Consider the following 12,535-nt stretch of genomic DNA (forward strand, 5'->3'; position numbering starts at 1 on the left):
GACCTCAATAATGCACTGAAAAATCTAGCCAGTGACCACTTTTTAAAGGTCAGTTCAAAACAAGTAATCCTGTGGACATCAAGGCAATCCTTTCACTCTGTGAAGCAGCTAAATAGTGAAGGTCACGGGGCTTTAGCCGCCAGATAAAGAAGACAAGTAAAAGCAATTAGACAAAATGGGTGCTGTAATCCCACTTTCTAGACCTCAGAGCCACACTAAACACAGAGATCCAACTTTTCCACTTCACTCTTCAGAAACTGGCAGCAGAATCCAAATGAGAGTTCCACAGTTTGATTTCTTTCTTGCCAGTGTTAACCGCATGTTTTTTTTTTTTATTTTAATTTTTATTTTTTAGCAATGTCTATGGCCTTGGGAGGAAAAAAAAATCACCAAATCCACGGATGATGCTATGTATTTATAATGTAAACTGGAATCCCCATCTACTGTTCCAACACACAGGAGTATTTCTGAAAGCTACAAGGCTCACTAGGCTGCTTGAAAGTAGAAGTAGAAGGAAGAAGTTCAGAGTCTTGGATGGCCACTTTCCAAAGAAGTGGAGGTACACGGACCAGACACAACAGCCTTTTTTGGAAGCTCTTTTAACATGGAGATTCTCAAGCTCCGCCTCAGACTACTGGATCAGAATCCACATCCACATTAAACTTTGCGAAACACTGCCGTAGGAGGACCTTACTGGACCAAAAAAAAATTTTTTCCCCCTTCTCCCAGCCTGAGTTTCTCCGATTGGAAAATGGAACTATAACAAAGTATACACAAAGGGGGGGGAACTGAAAGAACACAGTTCACATGAGTGGGGGTGGGGGTGGGGTGGGGGTGGGGGGTGGGTTATGGGAGGATTTCTCTAAGATCTATACTTGGCGCGATTTTTAACCTTGTAGGGCCAGTGTGTTACTTCCTCTGTAATGCAGTAAAATCATTTTTATTTTTTTAATTTTTATTTTATTTTAAATTTATTTTATTTGAAATTTTTTTTTTTTTTTTTAGTAAAATGATTTTTAAATGGCGCTAATACTCCCTCGGAGCACTGTCCTTATGACTTTTAAAAGGGACCGATTTAGAAGCGCGGACACTCCAGAGGTGCTCAGGGGAGCGGCCGCAGCCAGCGCTCCAGCCTCTCGCACCCGGCAGCCGGCTCGGAGCCCTGGTCCCCGCCATTCACCCCTGCACATCTGCACCCCGAGTCCTGCAAACCTCGGGCCGCCCAGACCCTGGGGTCCGCCAAGCCTCCGGTCTGAACCGTAGTAGCTGGAGCGTTCCGCAGGCTCTGTAACTTTCCCTGAAATGAAATAAATAAAGACCGTAAGTGCGGACATAGCGGGCCTCCAAAAAAATACTTTTCCTTCTCCGCCAACAGCTAAGAAGAAGAGGGGGGCGGGGGAGAGGACTAAAAGAGTCAGGGTCTGCCCCGGAAGGGGCTCCAGGAGAGCCCGTCTGGGCGACGGCAGCAGCCTCGGCTCCAAGCCTGGAGCGCTCCTCTGGGCCCGCGTCGGTATCCGACAGCGAAAAGTGCAAGAGAGCAGCGAGGAGTCCCCGGAGGGAAGGGCCCCGGCTGGCGTCCCGGGCGGGCCGGTGGGCTCAGCCAGCCTCTGGGTGCCCCCACCCTCCCCCGCCTTCCTGGCCTCCTCCTTGCTGCAGGGGGCGGGGGTGTGGGGGGGGGAGGCAGCCGAGGCGGGATGTGCGTGCGCGCGCGCTCGCGCATATACGGCCGGAGGAGTCCTGTTCCTCGGGCATTTTCCGAGGAAGTCTGGAGCAATTAGGCTCAGTCCGGGGAGAGCGAGCGAGCGGTGGAGCGGGCGGGCGGCGCAGCCGGCGCGTCTGGGCTGCCTCGCAGGGAGGGGGGGGGGGCGGCCGGCCGCCCGGCGGCGACCCCGGGCCCCGGCCGCCACCATGGGCTTCGAGCTGGACCGCTTCGACGGCGACGTGGACCCGGACCTCAAGTGCGCGCTGTGCCGCAAGGTCCTGGAGGACCCGCTGACCACGCCGTGCGGCCACGTCTTCTGCGCCGGCTGCGTGCTGCCCTGGGTGGTGCAGGAGGGCAGCTGCCCCGCGCGCTGCCGCGGCCGCCTGTCGGCCAAGGAGCTCAACCACGTCCTGCCGCTCAAGCGCCTCATCCTCAAGCTGGACATCAAGTGCGCGCACGCGGCGCGCGGCTGCGGCCGGGTGGTCAAGCTGCAGCAGCTGCCCGAGCACCTGGAGCGCTGCGACTTCGCGCCCGCGCGCTGCCGCCACGCGGGCTGCGGCCAGGTGCTGCTGCGGCGCGACGTGGAGGCGCACATGCGCGACGGGTGCGACGCGCGGCCCGTGGGCCGCTGCCAGGAGGGCTGCGGGCTGCCCCTGACGCACGGCGAGCAGCGCGCGGGCGGCCACTGCTGCGCGCGGGCCCTGCGGGCGCACAACGGCGCGCTGCAGGCCCGCCTGGGCGCGCTGCACAAGGCGCTCAAGAAGGAGGCGCTGCGCGCCGGCAAGCGCGAGAAGTCGCTGGTGGCGCAGCTGGCCGCGGCGCAGCTGGAGCTGCAGATGACCGCCCTGCGCTACCAGAAGAAGTTCACCGAGTACAGCGCGCGTCTCGACTCGCTCAGCCGCTGCGTGGCCGCGCCGCCCGGCGGCAAGGTAGGCGCCCGCCGCGGGCCCCGACCCCCTGCCGCGCCCCCCCCTTTTCCACCCCCCCCGCCCTGGGGAGGGGCCCCCTCCCGCTTCCTCTGGGCACCGGGATGCCTGGCACTTCCAGGAGCATCCCTGCCTCCTTCCTCCACGGCTTAACCAGCTGTTGCACCGTCGTTGTGAAGTAGCTTCAGCTTGGAAACCGTGGTCCCCGGAGGATTACGTGCCCAGGGGGGAAATGTAGCTGCAGCAGCTTCCAGGGCGTCTGGAGAGACCGAAAGGAGCCCACTGCCGGTGGGCGTAGAGCAAGGATGAGTGCAGCCTCCAGGTCAGGACTGTGTCCAAGGGCTCTGCGGCTCATCAGCTCCGTGATCTTGCGGGGAGGGGGAGGGGGAGGGGGAGGGGGAGAAGTTGCTTGATAACCCCCTTTTAAGGTCGGAAAGTTCCCTTCTACACGTGGCGCACAGGATGAGATGTTGACACGCGGGGTGAACTATATCCGTGCATCCTTGGGGATTCCAGAGAGGGTAAACGAAACCACACAGTTCTGAGTAAGTTCAGAGGACAGGCCCCTGGAGTGAGTGAGAGCTGGATTCAGACGCGGGCTTGGCTGCCTGCTAGCTGGCTAGCTGGTTGACCTTGAGCAAGCTGCTTAGCCTCTCTAAAGTTAGAAACGGGTCCACAGAGATGTGGCACCGGCTGTGGCGTTCATCCGGGGATTCCAGAAAGAGGAAAAAAAAGGAGGCGCCACCAAACAGAATAGAGGAATAACTGAGCGTGAGTCCTCAGGAATTGGAACTGTCTCAGGATTTAGGCTTTTTGCTAGCCAGCCAGGTGGCTGTGTGGCTTAACCTCCAGGTGCCTCAGTTTTTCTGAATGTAAAATAGGTGGTTGTCAGCCTTCAGGGAGAGAGTGTTTGAAAGACCTGGCACCGAGTTTGACAGAGAGCGAAGGCTCCGCCAATGTTGCCTGCAGTTATCTTTAACTTCTCCCCCTGAGCCATCCCCTTGTGCTGGTAGTTGGTGTAATTACAATGGCCCCCCCGCTAGCGCTAGCGAAGGCTTTGCTCTAGGCCTTATGTTAAGTACTTCTCAGTTGTTCCCTTTTTAATCAAGTGAGGCAGGTGTGATGCTTCTCATTTTGTAGATGAAGAAACCAAGCTCTAGGGAAGGTCAGTCGTGCCTGGTTCTGGGTAACAAACAGCTTTTCAGTGCCAGAGTGAGCTCTCATGTGCTGGTCTCTTCAGCACCAGGTCTTTTTTTTTCTCAAGATTTTACTTATTTGAGGGAGAGAGAGAGAGCAAGCGATCCAGAGAACACAAGTGGGGAGGGGGTAGAGGGAGAGGGAGAAGCAGGCTTCCCTCTTAGCAGGGAGCCTGACAAGGACTCCAGGATGGTGACCTGAGCCCAAGGCAGACACTTAACTGACTGAGCCACTCAAGTGTCCCACCAGCCCCAGGTCTTAAGCACTACTGTGCTGCCTCAGTGTAACCACAAGTACCATTTTTTTTTTGAGTGTTTATTGTGTGCCAGCAACTGTGAGAAGCACAGGCATTATCTGTCTAATCCTTTGAGAGGGAGGAGGCAGGCTCAGAGCAGTCCTAGAACTTGTCCAAAGCCATACTCCGTCAGAGAACGGAGTGGGGGATTCAGGTTCTACATCAGAGCTACCAACCTTGGGATACATTGACACTTAGACGTTTTGCACCCCACCATTCTGTTATAGGAGGCTGTCCTCCAGATTGTAACATGTTTAGCAGCGTCTCTGGCTTCACCCAGTAGATACCATGGTGACTCCCATCCTGCCTTCCAAGATGTGACAACTAAGGATGTGTCCAAATATTATCAGGTGTTGTCTGGGGCTGGGGTGTGTGCTGCACAAAATCACATGCTGAGAACCAGGGTTTTCCTGATTGCAAAGGCCCCACTTGGTACAAACACGGAGGGGCTTGGTGCCACTATGCGGTTGCCTATTCCATATGGCTGCAGTGGAGGAGAACATACATGCCTGAGGGGCTCCCAGGGACCTGTATCTGCTTTGCCTTTCACAGCCCTCTCCCAACCCCCTCTTCTCTACTAGCACACCAGGCCTGCAAGTTTTCTGTCTCCCCACTCCCCACCCCCTCATCCTGGCCCCCTGGCCTGTCAGCTGCAGTCTCAGCAGCTGGCCAGCTCTGGGTGAAGGGCAAATATTTACAACTTGGAGGCTCACCCAGGACCGCACAGGCTACAAAAGACTGGTGTGAGCCCGCGAGTCACCAAAACAGAGGGCAAAGCTTGGTCTTGTAGCAGGCGCCGGGTTTGGGGCAAAGGAGTTCCTGAGTTTCTCTTGTTTATGCTGTCATGTGGACTTCCTGCGTAGTTTTAAGTGATGCTTATTTATAAATAAGCCGTTCACTACCCCAGAGTTTATACATCATTCATTGTTAAGCTAGTTTATTATTTCTTCTTGCCTTTCTGTTTTCTTTCTGGAGTGTTTGGGTAAACCCTCTCTCAGAATCGAAAAATACGATACTTGAATCTGAACTGGGGATGTTTTTGAGGCTGTGTTGGGTGAACCAGTAGGATAATCAAGGGTATTAAGTTTAGGAACAAGATGTTGCTTTTTGAGCTTACAGAGCAAGTTCCCTTGTGGAGTTGGAGCCCTACTTGGAATTTTGTGCGCCTCCATGCTAGCCTCAAGGACAGCCAAGAATGGCCTGGCCTGCAGGCTGCACAAGGTCCTTTCCCTGGCTTCAGACCCTGGCTGAGGCCTTGGGGAAGCTTGCACCTCTTAAAAGCCCCACAGTTAACCCTCCATGGCCCTTGCTGAAAGCTTTTGCTGTTCCTACCTCAGCCAGAAAAACCTCTCCCACTGTGAGCAGTTTAAGAACTTGTTTATTTCATTGGCCAACTCTCTGCTCCTGCTGGGTACTGTTTATTCTCTTCCAAAAGGCAGAAGGATTTATATTGCTTGGAAACTCTCATGCACAACACTTTTTTTTTTTTTTTGGTAATAAGTCCTAATGTTTATCTCTGTAAGAAGCTGAAGTAGATAAGAAACACTCGAAAGATTTTAAATACCAGCCCTTCAAGGCCCAGACCTTGTTCCACGAAATGATCTGGCATTATTTAAACTATCTTAACTTTGAGGTTTTTGACACTAGCTGAGTATTGAGCGTTTGTCTGTGCTGTACCTACATAGGCGCCGTGTCTCCTGTTCTATAGCGGGTACTGGGGGCTGTGCTTCTCAAACCTCCCTATGATCAGAATCACCTGGAGAACACAAGATTCCCAAGGCTTGCTCATAAAGGTGTCGATCCATTACAGCTGGTTTGGGGCCTGAGAGTCTGCATTTCTCACAAGCTCCCAGGTGATGCTGGTCGACCTGTCATGCTGAGTAGCTGCTCAGCTGGATAGAGAGTTTGGATTCAGGTGTAGCCATAGACAACCATGTATTGGTATCCTCCTAGCACAGACCAAGGTAAAGTTATAAAACCCAGCAGTTATACAATAGGTAACCACGGCCTGACAGGCATCTTTAATAGGAAGCCACATCTGAGCTACAGCCGACTTGGTGACAGTATGCTTAAGTTAGAGTTTTGCTGCCGTCCTCTTTTCCCACCTGATTTCTGGGAACAAAAGCATTTCACAGCAGACTTCTCTGGCTTTCTGAGAAAGGGAAAGTTGTTGAACATAACTTTTCTTAGAAATGTTGAAAAACTGGAGACCTGTCCTTGATTTCCTTCTCTGTTCTTTTACTTCTATATCCAGTCCATCAGTAACTCTTAATTTTGCCTCCAAAACACTTACTGAATCTGTTCACTGCTCTCCATCCCCATCAAAGGATCACCGTGGTCCAAACCAAGGTTTTCCAACTTCCACCTATGAACATTTTGGGTTAGATAATTGTTAGTTGTATGTGTTTTGGGATGGGGGCAATGCTCATTGTTTTATAGGATGTTTAGCAGCATCCCTGGCTTCTGCCTCCTAGATGCTAGTAGTACTTCCTAAGTTGTGATAATCACAGATGTCTCCCGACACTGCCAGATGTCACCCAGGGAACAAAATCAGTCTTGGTCTCAGCCACCAGCATCTCTTGCCTGGGTCACAGCTGCTACCATTACATACCTTCTTGCTTCCCTGCTATCACCTAGCACCAGGAATAATCTCTTAGAAACGTCAATCTGATAGCACCTTTCCTTCTTAAACCCTGCATTTGCCTTCCAGTTTCTGTTGCGTGTCTGTAAGGTCCAGCATGCTCTGGATCCTACCAGTCATCATCTGTGTGCCTGTATTCCTAACCTCTTTATTCTCTCTTTCCCAGCTTTAGTGCTCTCTGGCAGTTCCATTAATATGTCCCAACCTCTCCCCGCATCCCCGCACTCTTTTCTCTACCAGCAACAGTCTTTCCAGCTAATCACTAGGTAATCTGCTAGTTTTCCAACTCTCCCCTCCTGCCTCTGCCTCTGTGTCAGCATTTAGGGTTTGCTTATCACTAGATAACTTTTCCATCCTTCCCATCCCAGTTCAAGCATCACCATCTCCACAAAGCTCTCTGTGATCTCCCAGACCAAGTCTGGTACCCTGAGATGTTCATTTTGGTACTCCTCCTGAGTGGTACTTACCACAGCTGTAACCTAATAATTGCAAGGGCTCTTTATTTTGTCTCTCCAGGAGGGAGCACGTCTGTCTGCAGAGCTGTGTTCAGGGCACTAGATTGCCATGTGCACTGTAAGCTCTCAGTATGTGTTTGTTCAGTGGGTGACCTCAAGATTGAAAAGGCTGTCTTGTCAGCCATCCCAACTTTTCAGATTGCTAACCAACAGTGAGCTCGTATTGAAAAAGAATGAGTTTTTCTGTGACCCCCAAGTTAACAAAATTGTTCCCAGGTTTTTGGGAGGCTTTCTTTTTGTTCTGCTAGATCCACCCAGATCAAATTGTATCAAGCACCAAATCCCAGAAACGATTTTGTCCATTTCAGAACTCCTGGAGGTAAGTGAGTCTAATAGACAATTGTATCAAAAGGCGTTCCAGATGTCCAAACACTTTGAAATGTATCTATCAGAGTGTTCACCTTTCAGTATATTTTCTGTTTCTGGAAAGCTTCAGCAAATAACCATTTCATAGCGCATCTAACAAAACAGCCCAGCTCAGCTGAAGGCATTGTGGGCTGTCAATCCATTTCATTTAAGTGTTACAAAAAAAAAAAAAAAATTAAGATATGGTTTACAATATGTTTGCTACACTGGATTACATGATTATAACAAAGTTTTGAATTGGGAATTCCGGTGATACACATTTTTAAGTGGTCCTTTCTGCCCTGGGAAATGTCGCTTGCCTCTCTAAAATTATTAGATGGACAAATATCTATAAGGCAGTTATGTGTTAGACTATAAATTTTTTTTATTTTTTTTTATTTATGATAGTCACAGACAGAGAGAGAGAGAGAGAGAGAGAGAGAGAGAGAGAGAGGCAGAGACACAGGCTGAGGGAGAAGCAGGCTCCATGCACCGGGAGCCCGACGTGGGATTCGATCCCGGGTCTCCAGGATCGTGCCCTGGGCCAAGGGCAGGCGCTAAACCGCTGCGCCACCCAGGGATCCCTGTGTTAGACTATAGACCAAGGAGCATAAAAGAAAAAATATTATTCACTTAGGGTGCCTTAAGTATGCACATATGTGAGCTTTTCCATCTTTTTCGTTAGGTAGATCTCCTTTTTTGGTAAAAGAGGCAGATTATAAAACAGATTAGATTAAAGCTAGGTTAAGGCCAAAAATTACACAGATTGTCAGTATAAAACTGGGATTTGCAGTATGCCTGGGTGGCTCAGTGGTTGAGTATCTGTCGTCGGCTCAGGGCGTGATCCCAGTCTGGGGATCAAGTCCTACATCAGGCTTCCTGCAAGGAACCTGCTTCTGCTTCTGCCTCTGCCTGTGTCTCTGCCTCTTTCTGCGTCTCTCACAGAAAATATTTTAAAAAAATAAAGGGGAATAAAAATGGAAGCAAAAAGACCAGTGAGAAAGGAGATCATTTTAGTATCTTCATGAAAGATGATAGTGGAATGGGGTAGATTGTGGATTTGAACCCAGCATCCGACTCCAGGCTCATATACTATCACCATAATAAGAAAAGCATTTTCCCCTGAGGCAGTGTTTCCTATGAAGTCTTATATATGTTTCCAGAGGACTCTTATTATATATGCAAGCACTATGTTAATTGGAGGTATAGGTACATCATTTTATTCCATACTCAGAAAGATCCTATGGAGGTAGGTACCCATAAACCATTACTTTCCGTATTATAAATGGAGAAACAGAGGCTTGGAAAATTAAACACCTTCTCCCAGCATCTTCCTTCGGCTCTATTTAGTTGGTCTGATGGCTTCTGGTCCATGCTGGTGAAGTGTGTTCTTCCCGTGCCGTAATTCCCATTTTCAAAGTTCTAGTATAGAACACATGGAGCATAGAACATCCTACGAAAGCGATTTCAACAAAACATATGAAAAAGAATTAAAGAGATGGTATCCTGGATGGAATAGTGACTCATTTCTCTAATTTTCATGCTAGTCATTTAAAGAGTGGTTGATGGTAGGAAGAAAATGAAATCCTTCCTAATGTATTCTTGCAATTTAGCTCCTCATGTCCTAATGCATAGCTTGCCAGGCACTGTGATAGGCACTCCTGGATACAAAGGCCAGTTTGAACAGCTTTAACCCATGGGATCAATCAGACACCCACTGGAGTTTTTGAAAACACAATGCAAGTCTTACTATTCTTTGTTCAGTAAAGCTTTCTTGCTGCAGATTAGCTTCTGTCCCCCCTGAACTAATGGTGTTCTAATAAGCCTGTTCCAATAAAAAAGGGAAGTGGTATAACATAATGATTAGTCTTGTAAAGAAAATAACTAACAGATGGACACAAGCATCCATCTTTCTCACGCATTCCGTATATATTTTCACAGGGAACCTAGGGATAGAGATACCTTGCAGCCTGTGTGTGAATGAGCTTGCAGCAGCTTCTTCCCCCCAGGAATGGGCAGGGCTGAACTCTCTCATGGGTAGTGGGTATGTAGAAATGAGCCCTGGGTGGAGAGGTCACCCTTAGAATTTCTCTAGAAGCTGTTTTTAGGTGTCCCTTGTCTCTGCTGAACACGGATCAGGAGATGACACGGTCTTTTCAGGTTGTGGCTCAGGGTTGGATGTGGGCCTTATATAAACAGGCAGGATTCAGAGTATCCTGAATTGAGCTGGTGGTCGGTCTGTGGTTAGGATTCAGACCCTGGAGTCCGTGATAATAGGGTTCGTGTGTTCCCTCTATCTCATTGTTGAGGGCCTCTTGGAGGTCTTTTGCAACCTCCTGTAAGCTTTGTCTTATCTCTAAAACAGGATAATAATATGTGAGCTGATAGAGTTGGCTTTAGGATTAAACCAGATGATGTTATGTCAGGTGCACAGTGAGACTTAAGGAGCATTTATTGAACATCTGTTAAGTGCCTGGCACCTGTAGGTTTTTAGATCTTTTTTCAATGAAGTGCTGAAGAAACATTAGAAATTTGAAGTGATGTAATGCAGATGCGGAAAGGGGCTTTTGCTCAGAGGGTCACAGTTTCATTGGGAGCCTTGCACTGCTGTGAGTGACCAGTTCTCTGGGTTACTATCTGACAAGTTTCTGGTGGTGGGAACTGGGTGAAAGAGGAATATGCAGGTCAGTTGCACTGTGTCAGGGTAGCAGCCCTGGGCTACCTTGGGAAGGAGGAGGATTAGGCTCATGAATAATATGAGGGCTCAGGGGTTGTTAGGTGTATTTCTGTCTCACCAGAACTAACCAAGCTCGGGGGAGGTGAGTGGGGCAGAGCGCCTGCCTTTCTGCAAGCAAGAAATTAGGCTGTTACCGCTGGGTAGCCTTGCCCTGCGTTCTGATTTGCAGAGGAAAATGCTTCAGGTTGAGTGATGGAAGGTTTACATCTCAAAGACTAAATAAAACTACCTTATAGTCCATCAAGTGGAAATGTGAAAATGTTGTAGCCCTATAAATCAGGTTTGTTCTTGCCTGTTTCTTGGTGTGAAGTATTGCTTGTGGATGGTCACCAGGAAAGAGATGAGTTGACAAAAATTAGAGGTACAAACTTGAAATCAAACTCATGGGAATAGAGAAGTAAGTGTGTGGGGATTTCTCAGGTTATTTAAACATAGCTGCAGACTGGAAAATATGTATATTTGGCCAAGGGAATACTTCTCTTACACTGATTTCCAAAAATAACTTGTTTGGCTTATAGATGAGTTTATATATACTATTCTGGAGCTATAATGACTCCGGAAAAGCTATTTCTTTGCCCCTTTCTGTTTCTCCATGTGCTTTGCCTCTTCTTGTCTTCGCTGCACTTATTTTGGTGACCAGTACATACCACTAATACTTCCATTGATTGTCTCAACCATTTTCAGTTCATGTGCATCAACCCCATGACTGCCCTCAGTTTGAGGCTTGAATAGTTTTCCCTGCTGGTCTTCATCTGAGAACATCGAGAACATCACTCCTTTAGAACCGGAGGTTGAATTCTCCGGAGGAGGTTGGCGCAAGGTGCTTCACCATTGGAAACATAGTTTGAATGACAAAGAGGACAAAAACATTTTAGTGTAGGGAGTGAAGACAACTTCATCTCTGGAGTGCAGCAGTTTTGGCAGCCAGCTCAGCATACTGGTCTCCCAGCCCCCACCGCAGCACATTCTTGTGCTTTCTTGTCACTGGTCACCAGACAGAGCTGGTTCCCAGCTGTGCGACTCTCTGAGAGCTTTGCATAGTCTGAGGCTGAGAGGTGTCATGTCACCCCAGATACACAGACTAGCGGTCAGTCAATTACAGTTCTCAGAACCCGCTGGGCAGCTTTCCAGTCCAGCCAGTTCTCGGCTGTGAGTCCCACAACAGCAGTAATTGGGGAACACCCATCATTGGGCAGAAAGGAGTGTTTAGAAAGAATCCACATTGACAGTGGCATGGATGGGCTCTGGGGGCCACCACACAGATTAGGAGATGGCATGCTTCCAAGCTTCCGAGGCCAGATTGTTTGGCGGAGGATGGTAACAGTAAATCTAAGAGGAAAAGGGACTTTGCCTATAGAAGACAGTTCATGTTCTTGGACACTTAAGAACACAGACATAAACACAACAGAAAAAAAAAAAAAAAAACCCAGCCACCATATAAGGTGACTTTGACAAAGTACATTTGATTTTTGCTTTTTCCCCTGTGTTTTTATTTTCCCCCCAGATTCTTGTCCACTGAGACCTTGAGCTGAAATTTGAGTAGATTGTGTTTTGGGCAATTTAAACCTTGATCCCGTAGTTACTTGTTCAAATATGATACCAAAGGGTATGTTTGGTGCAGTCAGTGATTGTGTTTCTGAGCATTGAGCCTCCGTTTCTGCCTGTGACTTACTGGTGTAAATACTGTAGACTATTGATGCCATTATTTAGGGCATGGTGCCCATATCTCCTCCAAGGCTAATATCTCTGTTCTTTCTTAAAGACCTCAGCACCTCCCAAGGAGGGCCTACAGTGTACTAGGGGCCCAGCTAGTGAGCTGGGTTTTGGGATGGAGGCTGGGAGCTTCCATTCCCACCCCCCACCCCACCCCCGAAACAAACCGTGCTGTCACTGGACTCTAGAGTACAGCTGGAGTTTGCCTTTTCCATCTGCCACCCAGCTTTTGGTGAGGGGTCTCTGTCTCCTGAAGGGAAGAGACACATGCCTTTGGGGAAGAGCAATAGAATAAGAGCAGCTCTAGGGAAAGCTGCTAAGGAGGTGCAAGCTCACCTTCATTTTTGTTGTTGTTGATTGTCATCTTACTCTTTACCTTTTCTTCCCAGCCCATCAAGCCTCACTAATCTGGTAGGACATGGAGCAGTCCGAGTGCCTCAGCAAACCCCAAATACCCTTAGCTC

The 12,535-nt window shown here is 49.0% G+C and overlaps 1 protein-coding gene across 1 annotated transcript in view; it reads left to right on the forward strand.

The window, feature by feature from the left end:
• The first annotated feature begins 1,822 nt into the window (after nt 1-1,822).
• PDZRN3 (PDZ domain containing ring finger 3) overlaps nt 1,823-12,535 on the forward strand; it is a 240,000-nt gene continuing 229,287 nt past the window's right edge. Inside the window, exon 1 of the mRNA XM_055342798.1 lies at nt 1,823-2,631. Coding sequence (XP_055198773.1) covers nt 1,909-2,631 — 723 coding nt within the window. The 5' untranslated portion in view covers nt 1,823-1,908. The remainder of the gene's footprint in view (nt 2,632-12,535) is intronic.

This window comes from Nyctereutes procyonoides, unplaced genomic scaffold (assembly GCF_905146905.1).
Source record: "Nyctereutes procyonoides isolate TBG_1078 unplaced genomic scaffold, NYPRO_anot_genome, whole genome shotgun sequence".
Lineage (NCBI taxonomy): Eukaryota > Metazoa > Chordata > Mammalia > Carnivora > Canidae > Nyctereutes > Nyctereutes procyonoides.